Source organism: Penicillium solitum, assembly GCF_028829755.1.
Source record: "Penicillium solitum strain IBT 25940 chromosome Unknown utg000001l_segment0_segment0, whole genome shotgun sequence".
In the NCBI taxonomy this organism is placed as follows: Eukaryota; Fungi; Ascomycota; class Eurotiomycetes; order Eurotiales; family Aspergillaceae; genus Penicillium; species Penicillium solitum.
The window spans coordinates 824,152-847,814 of record NW_027072121.1 but is presented as its reverse complement, the minus strand read 5'-3'; the positions used below and the strand labels follow the sequence as shown (position 1 = coordinate 847,814).

The window sequence follows — 23,663 nt, the reverse complement described above, 5'->3', positions numbered from 1 at the left end:
GCATCAAGTCCGAGGAAATATGGCAGGAATCCTCTCTTTATCTCGTATAACTATAATGTGATCCTTGATAGTAACCATTTTAGAATCTCTATATAGTCTTCGAGAGAAACTACTTCTTGAAGCCCCTAGAAGGCGCAACCCGAGTGTCGTTTATGACTACATGTATGTTTGTACTAGACATGAAACCGATGAGACATTACTCCTATACACAGTACATATCCAGAGCTCTGGGATTCTAATTCTATTGAAGCATATGCAGCCAACCATTGAACTACCCGGGGCCAACTACTAGACTACCGGTCCACAAGCAGACCCTGGCGATAGGATGGAAATGAGATGTTACATACGGAGTACCTCATGTACTTTTGAAACGGAATGCTATGTTTTGTTTTTGCTTTTTTTACTCTTCGTACTATGTCTTCTCTTATAGGTTGTAAGAGATTCGATCTTCTCATTGGCCATGTTGACCCCACCGTTCGGGGCTTCACCTTGCCCAGGCGTTTCAGGGGTATGGGGGTGTTGTAGGGTTACGGAGTACGGAGTACTATGTATGAAGCAAAGTATGTACCTTGTAGGGATCTATCCTATTTTTATTGTATTTTATTGTACTCCGTACTCTGTATGATCTGGACTATTTCAGACGAATGGGAATAAACATTAAACTGTATTCATCAATTATTGATTTCAACCCAGCACATATGTTAGGAGAGAATGTAATCTTAAAAAGGTGTTAACGGCAGATGAAGCAAGGCGAAAGGCAGTTATCCTCCGAAGTCCCAGCTTCTGGTCTAAGAGATGGCTTGTGGGGGTGATCTTCGATCTTCGATTTTAATCTTCCCTCCTTTGCTCTCTTGACATATTTCCATTCCCTTCATTTTTCCAATTTGGTTTTTCTTTATTCAGACCGTGTTTTTTATTTTTTTAATACGGTGAGTGTGTCTTCCCCACGCCTCTTTAAGTGGCCTCCAGGTCTCCACCGAAATGTCTCCCAAGGGGGGGGGCACGGATACTCTCAATCGCGACACTTCAGGCATTTGTGTCTTTTTTTTTGTGTAGAACTACAACTCTCTGCGTTTTCTTTCCTCGCTTTCCGACAGGGCGACAACTCTTTTGGTCCTTGTACCTCCCTAATAATGTCTCTGTAGATCATTACTTGTCGCATAACATTTCTCGGATTCCCACATTCCACTCGTTATTCACCCCCCGGGACCTGACGACTATCCCCCACTACATGTGGCTTTCGATCGACCGAAACGAACATTCCTCGAACTGATCCACGCCTCAGAAATCCCTTCCCGCGAACTTTGCGGTCGGAGACCCATTTGCGGGGACTGGCACGCCTCAAATCAGGTGTCTCGAGCTCCAATCGCGTCGAGCGATTCACAGTACAGCCATGCCCTGGCGGCCGCTGCCTCGTATCGCCTTTGCTGTGGCCATATATCCTTTCAACCCCTCTTCCCCCGCAGATCTACCACTAGAGCTTGGCGATGAGCTCTACATAATTGAACAAGGAGGCACGGACGGGGAATGGTGCCGAGGCTATCTGGTCGCGCCGCCGTCGTTGCTGGCCGGCTTGACCAGCACCAAGGGCCAGACCCTCGAAGCTCGTGTGTTTTCGGGTATCTTTCCACGGAACTGTGTTGAGATTAGAGAAGTGCTGGGCGACGGTGATGGATACAAAGCACTACTCAATGCTGATCGGAAAAGCATTGATCGACTGACCTTGTCCGGCTTTGATGGAGACTACCTCTCCCGTAATAGTCTGGCTTATTCCGTCAGTGACTTCCAGGCCGCTGGTGAGGTGTCGGACGTTGTCTTTGCGAAAAAGGGGAAGCCTTCTCAAATTATTATTCACAAGACTGATGGGTCAGACCAAGCAAGTCCGCGATGGCGGACGGGCTCCATCCCGCATACGCCTGTCTCCTTTGCTCCCCGCGACCCTGATGCGCCCAAACCCGCTGCCCCGGTCCCCATGCTCAAGATCGGCGACGAAACTCCGACTTCTCTCACTGAGCCACTAGTTGATGAGATCGCATCGTGTCTGCGCGAATGGCATTCGACTAATTTGCATGAACTGCTTTTGGCACGCCGGTATGGTGTGTTAGAGGAAATGTCGAACATTGTACAAGAGCTAGACTTTGCGAGACGGCAATTACTACACAATGTTCTGACTGGAAAGGAGAAGGAAGCATTGCGGGACGAGACAGTCTGGAAATTGGTCAAGGCAAACAAAATGCTTAGTGGGGATGTGATTGTCCGCGATCCGGAGCAGCGAGGCCGTTTGCTAACGGGTGATGACTCTGCCATCCAATTGGCAAAGCTGCAGTCCGAGATGAGCATGCTCGACTCCCGTCCTACCCAAGTATCCGATGCTACAGCCCTTCATCATTTGCTGCTAGAAATCAATGCGGTATCGGGCAATGCACCGGGGCAAGTGACCATTGGAATCCAGCTGTTTTCCCGATCAGATGTCGGTTCACTCAGTCCATTATCTGAGACCTTTAGCTTAGATATTCCGTCTCCGGATAAGTTCGTCAACATGAGCCAAAGCAGTAGACTGAAGACACTGTTTACCGAATTGGCCGCAACAGACATCGGAGATGGGTCTGCGAATGGGCGGCAGCTCTATCTAGTTGCTTGGGTCCGTGCTCCAGAGACGCGATCTGCACCCGAGACCACTCCCATGTCGAGGCCATCAATCTCACGAGAAAGTCCGACCCCGATCAAGGCCACGACAAATGGGGGCATTCAACCCTCGGCCAGGGGAAGTTTGAAAACCCGACGCAGCATGATGTGGACCCCCAAGCAACGCGGACCGAGCTTCGAGCAGCCTTCTAAGGGCACTACCCAAGGCATTCCACGAACATCGAGCAGTACATCCAGCGCCAAGGAAGCAACTACCCCTCAAGCCGCCCCAACGAAGGAGGTCTCGGCGATCCGCACTGTTGGCGTTGGGATCTTGGAGATATCGCCGATTCTCCGACAGGAGAAGGACGCTGAGCAGGTGATCAATATTTGGTCTCCCCGTCGAGACGGCGAAGACGGCGAGGGGTTGACGGATGGCTTTGACAAGCTGATCCGCGCCTTGCTTCCCAGTCCTACCGGCCGGTATGTGCGTGCCGATCCTGCAGCACGTTTACACCTCCATCTACGCCCCTTTACCAGTAGTGACGCCGAGTGCCTGATCCGTCAGAACCCTACTATATTGCACGATGTCATTCAGACACAGCGCATTGGATTCTCCAAGGCTCCTACGAAACCAAGATCCGATATTTACGTGACCCTGTCCCAGGCTGTATTTCCTACAGATGCTCTCCTGTCTCACCCGCAGGCTGGTCAAATTCCTCTGCAGGCGGCCAGCGGACTCCATAATCTTCAGCTTACTCTTGAGGTGCGTGATGCTAAAGGAGCGCGGATAGACAAATGTGTCTTCCCTTCGTCATCCAATACTTCGAACACGGCATGGCGCACTACAATCGCCCAGCGCGGCACGCCTTGGAACCAGACCATTCGCCTCAAGATCCCCACGGAACAAATCCCTGGCTCGCACATGGTCATGAGTGTTGCAGATGCACCCGAATTTCCCTTTGCTCTTGCCTGGATGCCCCTTTGGGACCAGCAGGCTTTCATTAGAGATGGGCGTCATTCTCTGCTGTTGCATGCTTACGACAAGCAGACATCTAGCATTGAGAATGGAAAGGGTGCTTATTTGAACCTCCCATGGAGCGCGCTCGGCAAGAATGAATCCGCCAAAGATGAAGCTGTGACGGGTCCATTGGCCACTTTGCACCTGGAAACCCATCTTTGCAGCACAGAGTATTCCCAGGACCAAGTCATTCTGAGTCTTCTGAACTGGCGCGAGCGGCCAGTGGACGAGGTCTTCGATACTCTGAAACGTTTACTCTTTGTTCCCGAGATCGAGATTGTAAAACAACTCAGTGGCGTCTTCGATGCACTGTTCGGAATCCTGGTCGAGAATGCTGGTAATGAAGAATACGAGAACTTGATTTTCAACAACCTGGTCACTGTTCTGGGAATTGTTCATGATCGACGATACAACCTAGGCCCGCTGGTCGACCGCTACGCCGATGAGCAGTTCAACTTCCCATTCGTCACCCCATGTCTCATTCGAAGCTACCTGCGCCTCTTGAACGCTGCGACCGACGGTACGCAATCCCGCAATCTTCGCGCCGCCTTCAAGGTCGGACGCCATCTGTTGAAGTTCATCATCAAGGCCCGCGAGCAGCAAAAGGCCAAGGAGGAAGGTATCGGCATTACCACGGTGCAATCCACCTTCAACAGAGATATGCATACCATTTTCAAGTCTCTGGAGACTTTGATGAAAAACTCCTCGCCGGCTTTGGTAGGCAGCAAAACACTGGTTGTTCAACATTTCCATACGTGGCTACCGGAGCTTTCCCATGTCCTGAGCAAGGATGAAATGATTATGATTGCTCTGAGTTTCATGGATTCATGCAAGGATGTCACCGGCATGTTGATACTCTATAAGTTGGTTCTCATCCAGAACTATACCCTATTTGAGGTTTTCGCCTCTGGCGACGAGAGACGAACCTTGATCTCCGGTTGTATTGGTTGGTTGGCTCCATACTGGGGTTCCACCTCGGGGGTCTCGGATTTGTATCGTGACCAGGTGCGACTGAGCAGCTCAATTGTAGCTCAGTTGCTCAGCCAGTCGGATCCTCTGGTTTATGGATTCATGCCAAGTATCGTCGCCTCTTACTGTGCCATTTCCACTGAGGGAGTAGATGAGACGGAATACCTGTCTTTGCTTTTCAGCAAGGCTTTCCCCTTCCAGATGAAGACTGCCAAGACTCCTCAAAGCTTCGATGAGTCTTTGGTCGAACTGTCTGCGCTTATCGCTGCCATTGCCAAGATCCCGTCTCCCAAGCTTCCCAACTTGAAGGAATTGGAGCTTGCATTGTTTGTTGCTCAGACTCTCGAGGCCCACAACTCCATCCTCGACTGTGAGGCTTATCCCGAGACTTGGTTCAGTATTCATGTGTACAACCACCGCGCGACTATCAAAAGTCTTGAACATATTGCAGTGTTGCTAATTGATAAACTCCTTCCGGCACCGGATGATGCCGACACATTCGATACCAAGTTGTGGGAGTCATTCTTTACAACTCTGCTGAAGGTGATTTCTAGCGATGTCCTTGCGCTCGAGACGTTCCCCGAGCAGAAGCGTCGCGCTGTTTGGAAGATCGCCGGCGATGTGCGCGAGCAAGGTGCGGACTTGTTGCAGTCTACCTGGGAGGCCATTGGTTGGGAGACAACGGATGACGAGAGAGAGCGCTTCAATTTGAAGAAGCTGGGCGGTTATCAGGTGCAGTATGTTCCTGGCCTGGTGCCTCCCATCATTGGTCTGTGTCTGAGTGTCCACGAGGGACTGCGACATGTTGCTGTTCAGATACTGCAGACGATGATTCTGAGTGAATGGGATCTGAACCAGGATATCTCCATTATCGAAACGGAGATCATCTCTAGCCTGGATGCCCTATTCAAGTCCAAACAGATGAATGAGAGCGTTAGCCAGAAGATTTTCATCGGTGAGCTGTTGGATCTGTTCGAGAGTGAAACTATATCCGATGATCTATTGTCAAATGCTGTCAAGAGTCTTGTCGGGACAGTCGATGAACTCTTGGATCTTTTGGTGGCCTCTCAGAGCGGCGCCTCAACGCAGAGTCTGCACGCTCTGAAACTGATGGAATATATGAAGGACATGGGTCGCGAGGATATCTTCATCCGTTATGTTCATGAACTTGCCGAGGCTCAGGCCGCAGCAGGCAATTTCACTGAAGCAGGTCTTGCCCTTCAGTTCCATGCCGACCTCTACGAATGGGATCTCACCAAGCCTCTGCCGGAGCTGCTCAGACCCGCATTCCCACCTCAAAGTGCATTCGAACGGAGAGAGGCGTTATACTTCTCCGTTATCCAGAACTTTGAAAATGCCATGGCCTGGGGTCCCGCGTTGGCTTGCTACAAGGAGCTAGCAGCGCACTACGAGCACACAACAATGGATTTCGCCAAGCTCTCCCGAGCCCAAAGCTCCATGGCTCGAATTTACGACTTCATCGCCAAGGGCAGCAAACAATTCCCGCGTTACTTCCGTGTGGCCTACAAGGGTCTCGGATTTCCTCCCGGGCTGCGCGACAAGGAGTTCATCTTCGAGGCGTCCCCGACAGAACGTATGGCCTCTTTCGTGGATCGCATGCAGCGGGAACACCCTACTGCGCAGGTCATGTCTACTGGTGAAATTCCTGACTACGAGGGCCAGTTCCTTCAGATCAGCGCCGTCAGCGCATACCGCGACGTGTCTCATCCTGTCTACCAGCGCCCCAAGGTTCCGTCCTCTGTCCGCGAGCACCTGCTAATCTCGGATCCATCTCGTTTCTCTGCCACCTCGCGCCGACACACGAGCGGCTCGGATGTCCGTGAGCAATTCGTTGAAAAGCTCGTTTTCACCGTCTCGGAGGCGTTCCCGAATATCCTCCGTCGTAGTGAGATTGTCTCTGCTCAAGAGGTTGCTCTGTCGCCTCTGCAGACTGCCATTGAGCGCACATGGCGCAAGACACAGGAGCTTCAGCTTCTTGGCCGCCGTGCTGCGTCGGGTGAGGATTCAAGTCTGTCTAATCTGACCGAAGCCCTGGAATCACTTCTTGAGGTCAGATCGTCAACCTCTAACTGTGTGGCATTTTACCGTGTATTCCTATCCGATGCGGAGATGGCAAGAAACAAGCTGCTTGAGGAAATCGATGAAGACGCTGAAGCGATACAAGAAACACAGCAGCCTGTGGACCCAATGGAGACTGCGCTCTCCGTTGCACTCGTCGACCATGCCTTGGCTATCAAATACGCACTGTCTCTTTACCAGCGTCCCGCTCAGCAAGCTACCCAAGCCGAACTACTTCGACGCTTTGAAGATGTCTTCGAGCCCGAGCTGGGTTCTCTCGTCCCAGCTCCGGAGTACTCGTCACCTACACCCACCCAAACAGCCCGCCAGTCCCCCTCCTTGAGCGACAATCGCCGAATGCCAGCTATCCAGCGAATTGTCAGTCCGGAACAAGACCAAAACCGCGCAGCCCGGGGCAATTCCCACACGCGCAAACGCTCTGACAGACAATCGGTCAGTCATCGGATCAGCATAATCAACCCCTTCAAGCGATCCCACGGCGCCACCAACTCCATCTTCACCATCCAGCAATCCGACAGCAAGGGCCAAATAGTGGGTGAACAAGACGAAAACATCGACGACGACACGGCCACGATCCACAGCCGCACAACCAGCCACTCCCGCGGCGGCCGAAGCGAGAAGCGTCGCAGCTTCTTCGGCGGCGATAAGACATACAAGCACGGCTCCTCGCCGTCCGTCGCCCATGAATCCCAGACCTCACTGAACGCCCACAATGCCTCCCGAGACACCGCCACACGCTCCACCGACGGCCGCAGTCGCGCTGGCTCCCAGAACCGCGGCCCTACTGCCAGCGGTGCTGCCACGGATCGGGCTGCGCCCGCTTCCAGTGGCGGTTGGTCAACCCTTCCGTCCACGCGCGATTATTCGCGGCCTGTCACACGTGACAGCAATGCAGTGACTCTGACGACTACGAATGGCACGGCCCCTTTGTCCCCTGTGCTCAATAATAATAATACCGGGATGCGGGACTCTGTGTTCCGTCGTTTCAGTATGCTCAAGGGTGTTGGTCGCAAGAGCAGTCGGGTGGATTTTAAAGCTAATGGTGCCCTTCCGGAGGAGTAATGACGACCTTTTTTTCTTTCTTTTCCTTTTTTCGATTCTATCCTTTATACCTCTTTTTTTATTCTTGTTTTTGTTTTCTGTGTCTTGACCCTCCTTTTTTTTAACTTTTTTTTCTTTCACTTCTTGATGTGACTTACTACCCTGATGTATTCTTTGCTTTTAACTTTTATTTTTTTTTGTTATGTGGACTGGGGTTCTCCTTTTACTGGTGTTAAAGATATATACCATGTGCTATATAGTTCCAATCTACATAATGCTATTTCCCATCTTAAAGATCAACAGTGCTTCCAAGCTGCTTATATGTACTAAAGTCTAAGTCATCAGCATCCATGGATCTCCGAAACACAATTGTCCGTGCATCCAATCGTAGAATGTGGCAGTGCATGGTCTTGGCTTTAAGCTATAACCAATCAGCGTGTTGAAAACCCTGTTATGTGGAGTACCAAGGCTGGTGGGTCGTCATCTCAAAGCTCGTCTCCCCACTGACTGGGCCACACTTACCTTGGCCACCACCTAACACTCCACTTTTGTTTTCATGCTCCTAACATCGAAGGCTGTGCTAGCCTTGATTCCCACGGAAATCTCATGTTACAGTCGCTAAGAACCCAAAAAGTGGCTTAAACCCCGCCAATTATCCATTCCTCAACCAGTTTGAAAGCTTGGTAGAAATCATGTGTGCGTTGATATACCCTCTCTCCCCTTCCCCATCCCCTTCTCCCATTCTTCCCATCCGCTCCTTTCCGACTTTCTGTGAAAGTCCCTCAAATTATAATCCATCCGTTCCGGTAACGGACCATAATTCTCCAAACTAACTCGAGGGGAAATTTTTATATTTCAGCTCTCCCAAACTTCCGCTCCCACTTCAGAAGCCACACCTTCGGGCCCCGAAGAATGAGCTCTGGCAACAACGGCTCCCTGAACGCCAATGAGCGTACAGGATTACTTGGCGCACACCGTGGCTCCTTCTCTGGCCTCGAACCTCACGAGCACATCGAGCATGGACAGCACCACCACCACCCAAAGGATAACCGTGTGTGGGTGCACTGGCCAATGCACGTCGTCCATCTGACGTGGAAAACCATCGTCCGTGACTACGTCAATGTCCTGCTTATCTTCGTGCCATTGGGCATCATTTCTGGTGCCCTTGAATGGGACCCAACCACTGTCTTTATCCTCAATTTCTTTGCTATCGTTCCCCTCGCTTCGCTGCTCAGCTTTGCTACCGAGGAGCTGGCTGCTACGCTCGGCCAAGCCCTTGGTGGCTTGATGAATGCCACTTTTGGAAATGCTGTTGAATTGATTGTAAGTTTGTCTAACTCTCAGCCCCCAAACTGATACCCTCAATGCTAGCGGATAATATGTATCGGTGTTGGATATGATGCTAATTTTCTTTGTTCCTTGATAGGTCAGCATCATTGCCCTGAGACAGAACCAGATTCGCGTCGTCCAGGCCAGCATGCTGGGCAGCATCTTGTCTAACATCCTACTTGTCCTGGGCTGCTGCTTCTTCGTCGGTGGTCTCCGCTACCGCGAACAGTCTTTCAACACCACTGTGGCATCAACCATGTCCTCGCTCATGGCTGTGGCCTCCGCATCCCTTATCATCCCTGCCACCCTCTACGCCGCGATCTCGAATCACTCCGTCGCCAAGCCGGACGGTACTGGTGAAATCCCGGACCCGGACCGCGCTGCGCAGGATAATATCCTCATCTTGTCGCACGGCACCTCCATCATCCTCCTGATCATCTACGTCATGTACCTCTACTTCCAGCTGGGTTCCCACTCCGACCTCTTCGAAGAGACAAATGGCAGTGATACCGAGAATGTTGCTGGCACCGAGGACGAGGAGGAAGAGGAAGAGGAACGCATCCTCAGCCCCTGGGCTGCGGCCGTTGTTCTCGTCGTCGTGACTATCCTCGTCTCGATCTGTGCCGATTACCTGGTCGATGCTATCGATCCCCTCGTAAAGACGACAGGTATGAGCAAGACGTTCATTGGATTGGTTCTGATCCCGATTGTGGGTAATGCCGCCGAACATGTTACTGCCGTTGTCGTTGCGTACAAGGATAAGATGGATCTTGCGATCGGTGTTGCTATTGGTAGCAGCTTGCAGATTGCGCTGTTTGTCACTCCCTTCTTGGTTATTCTCGGCTGGATCATGGGTATCGAGATGACACTGCACTTCCAGACTTTTGAGACCGTTGCTTTCTTTATTTCTGGGTTGGTTGTTACTCTGCTTATTCAGGATGGAAAGTCCAACTACCTGGAGGGTGGTATGTGTCTCGGCTTGTATATCATTCTTGCCTTGGCGTTCTACGTCTACCCTGATAATATTGCCACCTAAGCTATAGCTTGGGTTTGAGTTTGGGGTTTTATTTTCGGTTTGGGAGGGGTTGTCGTCTCAGTGAGGCTGTCTCTTTTGTTCGGTTGGTTCATTCATGCCCTAGCGTCTACCGCTTTTTCTTGTATTCTAGGTCAAAACTCTTGTCTATAGTACATTGGTAGTCAAAAATTCTATGTGCGGGTATATCTCTATAAGTATCTGTGAAAATTAGCTAAAAAAAAAGTATTGTTAAAAGCGAATTACTTGACGGATTTATATATTAATGTCTTATACACCCTGGAAATATATTTATGCTAAAAACAACTTGGAATCAACAGAAAATATATTCTCTTCACACATAGCATTGGGCAGACAAATTGAAGCTTATTTTATCCCTTTCATCATAATTCAGACTAATTATCCACCTACATCCATGACCCTTCAATCCTGTTTCCATCAGCTGTACATTTCATGACCTCACATCGAAATTCTTGGCGCTGACTCAGCCATCCCGGAAATTTGCTCGAGACCGCAAACTTCCCAAAACAGGGCCGATTAATCACGACCCCGGTTCAATAATTGCACAGGGGCCAATTCACACAACCGCAAAAATGGCACCTCGACTCAACCTCTTCACAGCCAACAAGGCCGTCTCGGCCCTGCGCCAATCCACCACTCCCGCCCTCTCCTCCCCCCGGAGCATCGCCAGCCCCGTCCGATTCCGCGCCGTCCAGTCACTACCCATCCAGCGCCGATGGAACTCTTCGCGCGATGGCTCGAAGAAGGTCGAGCCCCAGCCCGATGAGCAGACTTTCCCGACTGCCGATCAGCTGCCCGATGTTACCGAGGAGGCCAACGAGATCTCCCGAATTATGGATAAGGAAAAGCGCTGTGATGGTATTCCTTCTACTCCGGAGTTGGACCAGGGGACGCCTGTTGAGGAGGTGAGCACGAATTCATAATACAACGGCTTGCTGGAATGCCGCGAAGCCGAAATAGCTGGATATGGTTAGTTAACTGTGTTTCGTGGAAATAGATCCTCAGCCGCGATAAGGACGCCTTGAAGCACATGCCTAAGGTTATGCGGGACGCATTGAAGAAGTCTGGTGGCTCGCGCTCGTTCTCGACTTCCGCTCGGAGTTTCATGAATGATCTGCAGGGCACTGAGCCTAGCAACGAGGCTAACCTTATTCCCAATGTGCCTGGACTCGAGGGTGCTAGTGATGAGGCTGCTGCTGCTCTTGCTAGCATGATTGAGCAGGTACAGGGTCAGGCTCTTGAGGAGAACCCTGGGCTTAAGTTCGATCCGCCTGCTGTCCCCGAGGACATGAAGACCTTGAACTTCCGCAAGCGCTACGATACCATGCAGGATCAGTTCACTAAGATGATGATGGAGAGTGGGAAATTGACCAAGGCGCAGAAGGTATGATTTTCCTTTTTTTCTGCTTATGGTTGGTGTGGGTGTGGTTGAGAAAATTGACTAATTGAATATTAGAACATGTCCCTCGTTCTGGATCACCTCCGCACCTCCTCTCCTCCCCAGATTAACCCTCGTCGCCGTCTTCTCGGAGCTCCCCCTGCATCCCAGCTCCCCCTCGACCCTGTCCTCTACCTCACTCTCGTCGTCGACTCCGTGGCGCCTCTCTTCCGAATCCGTCAGCAGAAGGGTATTGCCGGTGGTGGTACTGCCGTGCAGATCCCCCACCCCTTGACTCTGCGCCAGCGCCGCCGTACCGCTATCAAGTGGATTCTTGATGCGTCTGATAAGCGACGTGATGCGCTATTTGCGAACCGTGTTGCGGCCGAGGTGGTGGCTGTCGCTGAGGGTCGTAGCGGTGTCTGGGAGAAGAGGGACCAGCAGCACAAGATTGGTATCTCTGGTCGTGCGAACTTGAATACTAATGTTCGTCGCTAAATTGGCCTTTTATCGGCTTGTATTTCTTCTATCTGGGTTTTGGGGTTTGTCTTGTATCTCTGAGCACTTCTGCATATGTACATTTATATAGTCTGGTCAAAAAAAAAATTGACTTTTATTCTTCATGGACTTATTGCATTCTCCGAGACAGGTACTACGCAATGTTAATCCTTGTAATTTGACATATGCAACGGAGTTTTTAATGTGCTGTGGCTTATGATCTCTCGATATCATTGCCCTATATAGGTATGGCTTACTCCCTAGTGTTACATTTGTTTATTATTGGAGGTCTACTACCCCGAATCAAACTTAATTGCACACCTTGCATATCAATTGCTTCTATACGTTAACCCTATCTTGTTCTCTGTGACAGCTCTCCCACTGCTTTGTATAAAATATTGTCTGATAGGCCCCCGCCAAGCAGCACGCTTACCTAATATACAGCTTAGCTCGAAGCGCAACTTGTTCTTGGAGTCGGAGAGAAAAAAAAAGAAACGTCAATACATTCAATATTTTACATGTCTACAGTCCCGGAGTAGATTCCAACCAAATACACAATACACATCCGATCAGTGGAGCGTCCCGTTCTATCATTGCCGACTCGACCATCGCCCAGTGCAACCCCAAGCTCCAGCTGACCCGGACTTCTCGACCCTCTTCGCGCCCCCACCCACGATAGAGCCCCCTCCTACGTGCCCTTCGCTCTTGCACCTCTCTCTACTCTTTGGATGACCTAGGCCGATTACCCTCCGGCCCCCTCCCTCGACGGTGGCTCCTACCTCGCTCTCCGATTCTATTGAACTCGTCGAGTACAACCCTACCTCCCACCCAGCTCCCACAAGCGCATCTGGCCCCGCTCGCTCAGACCGATATCAAGAAAGCGCTGGGCGGTTAGACCCTTCCGCCAACTCGTACCCGCTTGCGGATCTTGATACAGTCGGGGAATCGCAGGAGAAGACATTAGAGTTTGACCAGCCCCAGGGCTCTCGTCTTCGGTTCTGGGCTGAGGCTCTCCGACGTCGCGCTCATAACGCATCGCACGGGAACGTCGATCCTGAATCCAACGCCAAGATGAAGTTCTCGCATAGTGTTCAGTTTAATGCTGTGCCCGATTGGAGCTCGAATTACATCGCGTACAGCAATTTGAAGAAATTGTAAGTTGTTGGTTTCACTTGGTTCGTGGGCTCGGTGGATGTGATTGTGATTGTGTTTGTGTGTACATGCAGATTCGGGGATCTGGATTGGTGTCACATTGCACAGGATCGATGCGTGGGGTCGGATAATTGTTTTAAATAGGTGCTGACATTGCATCGTGACCAGGATCTACACCCTCGAGAAACAGTTCAATCGCATTGAGGGACCGGCTACTACAGATGTAGAGTCCGCTCCGCTTCTGGGTGCTGAACCGAGCAACCCGGATGCTGTCTTTAAACGGGCTCTTGATGCTGAGATGGATAAGATCTGCTCCTTCTATAAGAAGAAGGAAGCGGAGATTTTTGAACTCGCGGATGAGCTCATTAAAGATGCCGATGTATATCTTTCCGAGACTGATGGTGTCAATATGGACCCCGTCAGCGAGACAATCATCAAGGCAAGCTCTCGCCGCAACGGTAATACCTCGATCTCGCGTCGGCGGTCTAGTGCCGTGAGCAATGACTCGCTGGCGGACGACGAAGAAGGTGGTGATAGTGATGATGCCCGGTCCCCGACGACCCTCCCACACCGTCGGAGAGTGTTGCAGTCGACCGATGGTGAATCTGCTACAGATGACCAGTACGGTGATATGGCAGACTCTACCTACTTTGGACAGTCGACTACCCGAGAACCGCACGAGTCGCATCTCAACGACGAGGATTTCCTCGCTCTTTACAACACCGGTGTATCGTTGAAGAAGCGCCTGATCGAATGCTACGTCTCGCTCTGCGAACTTCGCTCCTTCATCGAGCTGAACAAGACTGGTTTCGCCAAGGCACTGAAGAAGTATGACAAAACCTTGGACCGCAGCCTGCGCCGGGACTATCTAGCCTCTGTTGTCCACCCCGCGCCTCCTTTCACCGACAGCACCATGGCTGAAATCGATCGGCATATTGAGAACGTCGAGGGTGTGTATGCGGGCATCGTCACGAAAAACAACAGGCAGTTTGCTAGACGCGAGCTGCGTCTGCATTTGCGTGAGCATGTCGTCTGGGAGCGGAATACCGTTTGGCGTGAAATGATCGAGATCGAACGTCGTGCGCAGGCCGCCAATGTTGGTATTCGCCGGACCCTTCTGGGTGGCGATGAGGACCCGGCCACTGCAAGGCGCCAGGGTGACAAGAATGAGATCCGCACTCAGGAGATGTCAACACCGCTTGGTCGGTTCCAGTTCCCGTCGTGGCTTTGCAGCTTGAGCTTTGGTACGCTGGTATTTAGTATCGCTCTCTTCGGCGCAATGCTTTCCGTGAACGTGATGGAGACTCCCGAGGAGCAGAATTGCCTGGCTATGTTGGTCCTCGTCAGTATCTTGTGGGCCACTGAGGTATGAGATATTGTTTGTTTATTTCGCCTACATTGAATGCTAACACTGAGTGATAGGCTATTCCCCTGTTTGTCACTTCGCTTCTTATCCCCTTCCTGGTCGTGACTTTAGGTATCATGCGGTCAGACGAGGAGGTTCCCGTGCGGTTGGGACCCAAGGAATCAGTCGGCAAGGTGTTCGCAGCGATGTGGACTCCTGTGATTATGCTGCTCCTAGGTGGTTTCTCAATTGCAGCAGCGCTGTCCAAGTACGATATCGCACGACGCATGGCCATGTTCGTGCTAAGCAAAGCTGGGTCGAAGCCATCTGTGATGCTGTTGACCAACATGTTTGTGAGCATGTTCCTGAGCATGTGGATCAGTAATGTTGCGTCTCCCGTACTCTGCTTCTCGATCATCCAGCCTTTGCTGCGCAACATGCCTCCCGAGTCAGACTTTGCCAAGGCACTCGTGTTGGGTATCGCATTAGCCGCCAATGTCGGTGGTGCAGCATCCCCGATTGCCTCGCCCCAGAATATCATTGCCCTGCAGAACATGGAACCGAACATCAGCTGGGGTACATGGTTCTTCATCGCACTGCCCGTTTGCATAATCTCCATTCTCCTCATCTGGGTTCTGCTGCTGGTGACATTCCGTCCGGGGCGCAACGCAACAGTCATACCTATCCGCCCTGTCAAGGACCGCTGGACCGGCATGCAGTCCTTCATCAGCATCGTCACCCTCCTGACGATCGTCCTCTGGTGCGCCAGCCACCAACTCGAACACATCTTCGGCGACATGGGCGTTATCGCTATCATCCCTCTCGTCCTCTTCTTCGGAACCGGTATCCTCAACAAAGAAGACTTCAACAACTTCCTCTGGACAATCATCATCCTCGCCGCTGGTGGTCTGTGTCTCGGCAAGGCTGTCACCTCATCAGGCTTACTGCACACAATCGCAATGGGAATCACCGCCCGCGTCGAGAACCTTAGTCTGTACAGCGTCCTCTTGGTCTTCTGTTCTCTCATCCTTGTCATGGCTACCTTCATCTCGCACACCGTCGCCGCCCTTATCATTCTGCCTCTTGTCCGCCAGATCGGCGTTAGCATGGAGAACCCTCACCCTAACTTGTTGGTCATGGCCAGTGCATTGATGTGCTCTGTTGCGATGGCTTTGCCCACGAGTGGATTCCCTAATATGAGTATGTTCTTCCTAAAGGCTTCGTGTCAGTTTCATTGAGCTCCCTGCTAACTTGTTCCTCTTAGCTGCTATCATGACCGAAGTACCACAGACAGGCCAGCGATACCTCCAAGTCCGCCATTTCCTCACTCGCGGCATCCCGGCCAGTCTCATGTCCTTTGTGGTAATTGTCACCCTTGGATATGGACTGATGTATGTTGCGGGATTGTAGAGTATGGTATGGTGGGATGGTCCCGTGACCCTTTTGAAAGAGTTTACCGTTGGCAGTTTGTTGTTTCTTTTGGTTAGATCGGTTTATATACACGGCATAAACAAAGAGAAGAGATCATATATGGTTTGGGTATCCCACCTATTCTTTTCTTCTTTTGTTAGTGTTATTTGGATTCATTGTATTTAATTTTCTTCGCTTCGTTATATCTGGTTTTCTGTTGGGATTGGATTACACAAATGATAATAGATCACTATGTACATTGTAGATGGGTTGTCCAGAGTGCCTTACTGCATATGTCCTTCTAACTAACAGCCTTAACCCGGTATGAGAGTAGTTACACCTGTCCGACTTCCCTTTTCAAGAAATATGGACGCCTGGATGACGTCTAAGATGGTTCAATGCAAGGTCTAGGGAATTCCCTCTCCCTGCCTTGATATTTACTAAGTACTTCTTCTAATCTACGCATTACAATGAAGAGAATAATAACACAAAAGCCTAGTTCATTATCCCAATTCTCCAGACCCAGATACTTTGTAAGACTAAAGGCTAAAGGTACTGTACACCGTAAAGACACCACAGCTGAAGCCAGATCTAGGGAGATAACCTCGCTGCAGACAAGAAAGACCAAAAAAAAAAGGAAATAGACATGAAAAATGAAAAATAAAGTAAAAATGAAAAATCAACCCATGCATCGTGCATCACCGTAACATAACCCATAAACAAGTCATTGAAGGTATCCATAGACACACCCGATACACCCGTACAACAGGTCCCAGGTGTTCATCGAGATGAGATAGGAATAAGCAGATATAGAAGTGAGACGTATACTCCTTTCTATTTTCCGAGCGGCAGGATTAATTACTAGATGATCAGTCAGTGAAAATGCACCAACAGTAATAGTCGAGTCAAGTTTGAGCAACGGGGGAGGAAGAAAGGCTAGGGTTAGATGTGACGGCACACAAGACAAGTGCGTATAAGAAAAAAAGGGAAATACTCACAGCAAACCAATCGTCAAATCACCATGAATCTTCGCCTTAAGTTGAACCTCAATATCCAGATTCAAGTCCAACCGTAAACGAAGCTGCTCATCCCGACCACCATCTTCTTCCTCCTTTTTCTCTCCGCTACCGAGGATCCCGCCAACAGCCTTGCCCGCACTATCAGTCGCCCCGTTCACGGCATTCCCGGCTGTGTTCTGCACGAGCTGGCCGGCCTGATCGCCGCCACCAACGCCCGGAAGTCCGCCGAGCGCACTGCCGCTTTGTTGTTGTTGCTGTTGTTGGGGCTGGCGCTGGCGACGGACGCGACGCTGGGGTTTTTGCTCTGGTTCCATTTCGCTGCGGGCGATGGACTCGGTGTCTGATTCTTGGGGACGGGGACGAGGTCGGCGACGACGTCGTTCGGGCTTGGGTTGGGGTTCTGGCTCTGGTTCAGGCTCTGCTTCGTCTTCTTGTTGTTCTGGCTCTGGCTCAGGCTCAGGTTCTGAGTCTGGTTCTTGTTGTTTGGCGGGTTCTTCTTGTTGTTTGTCCTGGTCTTGTTCCGAGGATGGAGGGGTTTGTTCTTGCTTGGCGGGAGATTTCTTGCCTAGCTTGGGAGGAGCACGTTTTGGTTTGTCTGGGGTTGTGTTTGTTGAGTCGGGAGTCGGAGTGGGAGGTTGTTCTTGATCGGACATGTTGGAAATAAAATAAGAGGAAGAAGGTTGTTAAGAAGGGGGGAAATGAGGGGAATATGAATTGATCCGAGGATGAGATATGGAAGGACAATGCGTCAGAAACGGGACAAATGAAGTACTATGTAATCGTGCGTATAGTGTAATGATGTAGATTGTTCAACCCGTTTATATCATCAGAGGAGCCACTAGACTTGGATAAAACCGGGGCTCGTAAATAAAATCTAACCGCCTCCGACGTCAGATTGGAATGATGTGGTTCTTGGGATCCATCGGTGCCAGATGTTGGGCTGAGACCCTCTCTGGTTCAATAAGTCCATGGGTACTGCATGGATGGCTGGGGAAACCCTATAGTTGGAAAAAGTATGACGTCCGGGACAAGGATCAAGACGTGGAGTATGGAGCAAAAGGCTGTATAACATCGGAAAATAATAGTGGCCACCGAGTTTCATGCGCCAATCAGAGGGGATGTCGGTGAATTTGGTGCATTGACGATCTCCACTGAAATAGACGAAATAGATTAAGTAGACGTAAGGCCTCTCGGAAATGATATGACGCCACTCGACGTCAAGGTCTTCATAGTCAAGAAAAAAATAACCAATGACATTCACAGATAGGCACTTTTTCTTGTTCCTGGCTTTTTGTTCCATTGTTTCAGGCCACGAGTCTGTTGTTTCCACGGATTGAGATGGGATGAGGCGGATATACAATTGGCCACTTGGAGCATTTCCGGACATTTACCGTGGAGTTTTTCACTGTGGACACGGCCATTGTGGCAGGTCTAGCCAGATATTGTCTGATAATGACGGTGCAGGTTGGAGAGAAGTGGGAGAGAAGTTGGAGAGGGACAGCCGCCAACGTCATGTCCCTTGATATGATGTCGGTGCCCATTTGCCCTTCCATGTTGAATCATATCATATCGTCCCTCTCTTTCCTTTTGGGTTTATGTTTAGCATATCCTTCTACTTTTTTATATCTTTTTTCTTTTTGAAATCATCTTCATTCTACCTCTATATTCTGTACTCCATAATCTAGTCCCATCTCATCCATCTCATCCATCACATCCATCATGGCGACCGTTGAAAAGACCAAACAACAACCCAAGAAGCTCCCTATTCAAGAGGACCTTTCCGACGGTGAAGACTATGACAGCGCCGATGACTACACCGACGAGGAATATGAGGAGGAAGTACCACAAACCAAGACCAAGACCCAAAAGGGAAAACAACTGCAGAAGAACCCCCTACAGAAACAGAAACAACCCGTTCAACAATACGATGATGACGAATACACGGACGGATCAGAGTATGACGAGTACGAATACTCCGACGACGATGAAGCCATGCAGCCCTACTCAAATGAAAATTCAGACTTCAAGCCTTCCGGCGGCATGGACGTCCTTCACAAGGAGGAAAAGTCAATGCTGGATGAGGAAGGCATGAAGTTAAGATTGGAACTGAATCTGGAAATCGAGGTCGAGCTTAAGGCACGCATCCACGGTGACCTCACCATAGCTCTCATGTAAGTAATAACCGAGGCATGCAATCCCTCTCCCAAGACCCCGTGAAGAATGTCTGCTCAAAGACCGAATTAGGAGTTGATCGCGTTCTATCAACAACAGGGCTTGATCACCCAATTACCCATTCTGGTTCCATTGCCAGCCAATATCACGAAGATCCGACGTCGTCACGAGTGATCCTTTTTTCAATGCTTCAATGCTTCAATTGATCCGATGCTTTTCATAGAGCCATGTTTTTTTGATTTAATATCTTTCCATTTGTTCGGAACCCTTTTCTTTTTCTGCAATGGTTTTCCTGGTCGGCGTGCAGGGCCAAGGGGATGCAATACACCGGAGTGTATACTGCTATGTATATTCCTTGGGCAATCACTTGAATGGAGTTGAATTCATTTTTTTTTTTGCAGTGCAGAAGTGCAGCAATGCAGAAGCAATAGTGCAGCAATGTAAGTGTAGTAGTGTGGTGTGATGAGCGTAAAGTGTCATGGCGGGAACTGTGAAGCCGAGGCCGGGGTCTTGGCGCTGATTTTCGACTGACCCGCTGTATCACCAACTCCCCTCTTACATTGTACTTGGTGTTATTCTGTACCCAGTTCATTTTCCAATCGTCTCACTTCTTTCTCATAATCCAATTGACACTGTACACATCTCTCTCACCCAATACAACTGCCACCATGTCGTCCAAAGACTTCATCATCAAGCACATGAACGCCGACCACCAAGACTCTCTCGGACTATTCCTACAAGCTTACTGCGGTATCACATCCACCCAAGCCAAAGACGCCCAATTGGAAGAACTCAGCACCTCAAGCCTGATCATCACCGCTCACGGTACCCGCTACAGCGTCCCCATCGAACCCCCGATGAAGAATTACTCCGAGGCACGCAGCCGAATGGTCGCGATGCACAAGGAGAGCCTAAAGCGTCTGGGCCGCAGCGAAATCACACTTACAGAGTACCGTGCCCCGCGCGGCATCCATGCCGTGATCTTTGTGCTGTGTTTGTTGTTCTACGTCACCTGCTTCCTGCGCAGCAGCCTGCAACCCGGTTCCGATCTCTACGAGTACTTGGGGCTCCAGCGTGTACCCTGGTTTCCGCGTCTCGTCTGCATTACCCAGCCGCTCGTCGTGGCTATTCATATTATTGAGACCATCGCGCTGATTGTGACTCAATTGAAGCCGCTGAATGTGCCTGTTCTGTCGGGTTTGTGGTGGAAGTGGGTTGCGTCGTGTTTTGTTGAGGGGTACGGTTCGTTCGTACGCATTAAGCAGTTCGTGAAGGAGCAGAAGGCGAAGAACGGAAAGAGCCAGTAGAGGGTAGTAGCATGGGCAGTCAATGGTGACACGTGCAATTACTAGCGGAGAAAGTCGATCATTTGTATTTGTATGGATTTCGGGATTGCCAGGATAAATGGGAATTGACTCAATTAAAGGTTCAATGCTGTACAAGGTTAGGATGTAAATGGCTTGAAAATTGGTCGGATCGTGGTTGATGGCCCCTTCCAGATCATGAATTACTGTTGTAGCACGTGACTATATAATGAGTCAGCCAATATACATCACCTGACTGATCCAGTGACCGATCCAGTGACTGGGGCCACTAATCCCAATCTGGCCTAGTGTCGGTTAGGGCACTACACAAGCGAGCGACACAGTGCGCCCTGCGAAATTCAGCGACTCCACGACCTCAAACTCCCACGACAACCCTACGACAACTAATCTGTGTTTCTGGTGAAGGGCTGCACATTTAGAGGTGAGTTATCCGGCTATCTCAACTCCTGCAAGGTTTCTTTCGAAAAATTCTGTTTCGCTCGCTGCGCCCATCAATTTCGATCATCGGTATTCAATTCCTCCACATTCAACTTTCGACCCTGTCTCGCTTTCAACGGTCATTCAACCACTCCGCTACCATCGTCGCCCAACTGTTCGATATTCGAAGATTGATTTTGTACGGCGCTCGCGACGAAACAGAAGGATTCAACAGAAAGAAAAAGAAAAACTTGTTAAAAGGTCCACAAATCAACAACATCTAACCTGTGTCCGTCGACTTAGACCCCTCCATCAATCGCAAACATGGGTATTTCTCGGGATTCTCGCCACAAGCGCAGCGCCACCGGTGCCAAGCGCGCTCACTACCGCAAGAAGAGGTACGATTCTATCAACCCAGCATGAGGTCGAATATTTCTTTTCATTTGGAGGAAAGGAAAAAAAAGAAAGGATTCGATATACCAGTTACAGATTCTTACATGTCTTCGTTCTACAGAGCGTTCGAGAAGGGTCGTCAGCCCGCCAACACCCGTATTGGCACCAAGCGCATCCACCTTGTCCGCACCCGTGGTGGTAACCAGAAGTTCCGTGGTCTCCGTCTCGAGTCCGGTAACTTCTCGTGGGGCTCCGAGGGTATCTCCCGCAAGACCCGTGTCATTGGAGTGTCCTTCCACCCCTCCAACAACGAGCTGGTCCGCACAAACACCCTGACCAAGTCGGCCGTTGTCCAGATTGACGCTGCCCCCTTCCGTCAGTGGTACGAGGCTCACTACGGTCAGCCCATCGGCCGTAGACGCCAGCAGAAGACCGAGACTACCGAGGAGAAGAAGTCCGCCTCCGTCGCCAAGAAGCAGGCTGCCCGCTTCGCCGACTCCGGTAAGACTGAGTCTGCTATCGAGCGCCAGTTCGAGTCCGGTCGTCTTTTCGCCGTTGTTGCCTCGCGCCCCGGCCAGTCCGGCCGCTGTGACGGTTACATTCTGGAGGGTGAGGAGCTTGCTTTCTACCAGAAGGCTATCCGCAAGTAAACGAAAAAATAAAATATTCGGTTGTTGCAACGGGTGGATCGGAGTTTCAGCTATGTCATGATCAGAGCGTCCACAGGATGCAATTTGTCTGTAGAGCTCTGAGCCGTCAAATCCATGGGAATTGTTCCTAGTTTCATCTCTTCTTTGATAGTTGGCATTCCTTGCGTAGTGAGCTTGTGTAGTGAGCATACAAGTGTCGAGTATTGTGACTCTTGGAATGGTATATTGTCGACAACCTGCGGTACGATGGATGTACTTGGACTTAGGTACAGGGGATTAACATACAAGTACTATGTAGATAGTTTGATGTTTCAATTTAGTCTTTTCTTCTAAAAATCAATGCTCCTTTTATCAAGTGTAGATCCTTGAAACATAGAAGGGAGGTATAGGAAAGACGACAATCTCCGGGGGTCCTTCCGGGCCCGAGCTCGATGCTTATCCATCTCTCCCCCGCAGCCCAATCTTCCTTCAAACAACCAAACAACCAACATGACGACCATCAAAACCCGCATCTGCATGATATCAGACACACATACAGCCCCTCCACACCCACCCCAAAGAACAGACAATGCCTACCGCTACCCCCTCCCAAAAGCAAACATCCTCCTCCACGCCGGCGACCTCACAAAAGTGGGGTACCGCGTCGAGCACGAAGCAATGATCGCCATGCTCGCCAACGCCGAAGCAGAACTCAAGCTCGTAATAGCAGGAAACCACGACATAACCCTAGACGAAGAATACTTCACAACCTTCGGCTACAAACGCCACAAACGCCCAGAGAAACTAGGCGAAGAATCCATCCTGCTCTCAGACGATAACCTCCAAACAACCCTACGCACCTCCTCAACCAAGAACCCAAACACAGACTCCCTAAAAGCCTACGTCCGCTCCATCAAATCCCTCTGGACGAGCGATGCCGCCCGAGAAGCGGGAATCATCTACCTAGAAGAAGGAATCCATTCCTTCACCCTCTCAACAGGTGCAACATTCACTCTCTACGCTTCTCCATACCAACCGGAATTCTATAACTGGGCTTTCCCATACACCCGCGATCAAGACCGATATAACCCCGCTCCCGATGCACACCCACAACCTCAAAATCCAATCCCGGATTACCCGGCCATCGACATCCTACTAACCCACGGCCCGCCTGCCGGAGTCCTGGATCAGGTCCCGCCTGATTTGAATGTTGGATGTGAACATCTCCTCCGTGCGGCGCGGCGCGCAAAGCCGCGACTACATCTCTTCGGTCATATTCATGAAGGGTGGGGTGCGCAGCGTGGGGTGTGGGATGATGAGGCCGGTGGTGGTGGTGGTGGTGGTGGTGGTGTTGAGCTTGAAGATGTGCCGACAGATGCGGAGGAGATGCTAGAGAATCGAGGCGCGTTTTATGATGTTAGTGCTGGGGCGGAGCGGCCGCTGCGGGTTGGGGAGGAGACGCTTTTTGTTAATGGTAGTATCATGACGGTTAATTATCAGGCGAGGAATGCGCCGTGGGTGGTGGATTTGGAGCTTCCTGTTTCTGGGGGATAGATATTAGTGGGTTATTGTTCGATAACTGTTCATAAATTACTGGACCATTGTAGGAGGGTGGTGCTTGTACCTGGGGAAGGGGGAAGATAGAGAGACTGGGTTGTATCCAGATATATATTTACCAAGGGGTAGTATGAAGATGTATGCACACAGAAAGAAGTATCAATTGAGAATTACATCTACGAACAAGAATAGTCGACTCAAGTTACATGACCGAGTAATAATACCTATC

The 23,663-nt window shown here is 50.4% G+C and overlaps 8 protein-coding genes across 8 annotated transcripts; 7 read left to right on the top strand and 1 right to left on the bottom strand.

Annotated features, from left to right (window-relative positions):
- Nucleotides 1–1,393: 1,393 nt before the first annotated feature.
- N7455_000336 (guanine nucleotide exchange factor DCK1) lies at nucleotides 1,394–7,777 on the top strand (the record flags this gene model as incomplete). The annotated part of the gene is made up of 1 exon (XM_040952446.2): nucleotides 1,394–7,777. The coding sequence occupies one exon, from the start codon at nucleotides 1,394–1,396 to the stop codon at nucleotides 7,775–7,777; it is 6,384 nt and encodes a 2,127-aa protein (XP_040817465.2).
- Nucleotides 7,778–8,668: 891 nt separating this feature from the next.
- N7455_000335 (calcium/proton exchanger) lies at nucleotides 8,669–10,121 on the top strand (the record flags this gene model as incomplete). The annotated part of the gene is made up of 2 exons (XM_040952315.2): nucleotides 8,669–9,079; nucleotides 9,183–10,121. 2 exons carry the CDS (start codon nucleotides 8,669–8,671, stop codon nucleotides 10,119–10,121), a joined length of 1,350 nt encoding a protein of 449 aa, XP_040817338.2.
- A 590-nt stretch (nucleotides 10,122–10,711) lies between these two features.
- Nucleotides 10,712–15,922, top strand: N7455_000334 (putative plasma membrane phosphate transporter Pho87; the record flags this gene model as incomplete). The annotated part of the gene is made up of 7 exons (XM_065603788.1): nucleotides 10,712–11,044; nucleotides 11,137–11,523; nucleotides 11,596–12,003; nucleotides 12,967–13,169; nucleotides 13,336–14,533; nucleotides 14,590–15,712; nucleotides 15,777–15,922. The coding sequence occupies 7 exons, from the start codon at nucleotides 10,712–10,714 to the stop codon at nucleotides 15,920–15,922; spliced, it is 3,798 nt and encodes a 1,265-aa protein (XP_065462279.1).
- A 994-nt stretch (nucleotides 15,923–16,916) lies between these two features.
- On the bottom strand, nucleotides 16,917–17,594 carry N7455_000333 (uncharacterized protein; the record flags this gene model as incomplete). The annotated part of the gene is made up of 1 exon (XM_040952095.2): nucleotides 16,917–17,594. The coding sequence occupies one exon, from the start codon at nucleotides 17,592–17,594 to the stop codon at nucleotides 16,917–16,919; it is 678 nt and encodes a 225-aa protein (XP_040817165.2).
- Nucleotides 17,595–18,660: 1,066 nt separating this feature from the next.
- Nucleotides 18,661–19,116, top strand: N7455_000332 (uncharacterized protein; the record flags this gene model as incomplete). Its single annotated transcript, XM_040952213.2, has 1 exon — nucleotides 18,661–19,116. One exon carries the CDS (start codon nucleotides 18,661–18,663, stop codon nucleotides 19,114–19,116), a length of 456 nt encoding a protein of 151 aa, XP_040817469.2.
- Nucleotides 19,117–19,781: 665 nt separating this feature from the next.
- Nucleotides 19,782–20,420, top strand: N7455_000331 (DUF2470 domain-containing protein; the record flags this gene model as incomplete). The annotated part of the gene is made up of 1 exon (XM_040952388.2): nucleotides 19,782–20,420. The coding sequence occupies one exon, from the start codon at nucleotides 19,782–19,784 to the stop codon at nucleotides 20,418–20,420; it is 639 nt and encodes a 212-aa protein (XP_040817191.2).
- A 759-nt stretch (nucleotides 20,421–21,179) lies between these two features.
- Nucleotides 21,180–21,898, top strand: N7455_000330 (40S ribosomal protein eS8; the record flags this gene model as incomplete). The annotated part of the gene is made up of 2 exons (XM_040952196.1): nucleotides 21,180–21,253; nucleotides 21,370–21,898. The coding sequence occupies 2 exons, from the start codon at nucleotides 21,180–21,182 to the stop codon at nucleotides 21,896–21,898; spliced, it is 603 nt and encodes a 200-aa protein (XP_040817452.1).
- Nucleotides 21,899–22,387: 489 nt separating this feature from the next.
- N7455_000329 (uncharacterized protein) lies at nucleotides 22,388–23,431 on the top strand (the record flags this gene model as incomplete). The annotated part of the gene is made up of 1 exon (XM_040952429.2): nucleotides 22,388–23,431. One exon carries the CDS (start codon nucleotides 22,388–22,390, stop codon nucleotides 23,429–23,431), a length of 1,044 nt encoding a protein of 347 aa, XP_040817167.2.
- Between the last annotated feature and the right edge of the window lie 232 nt (nucleotides 23,432–23,663).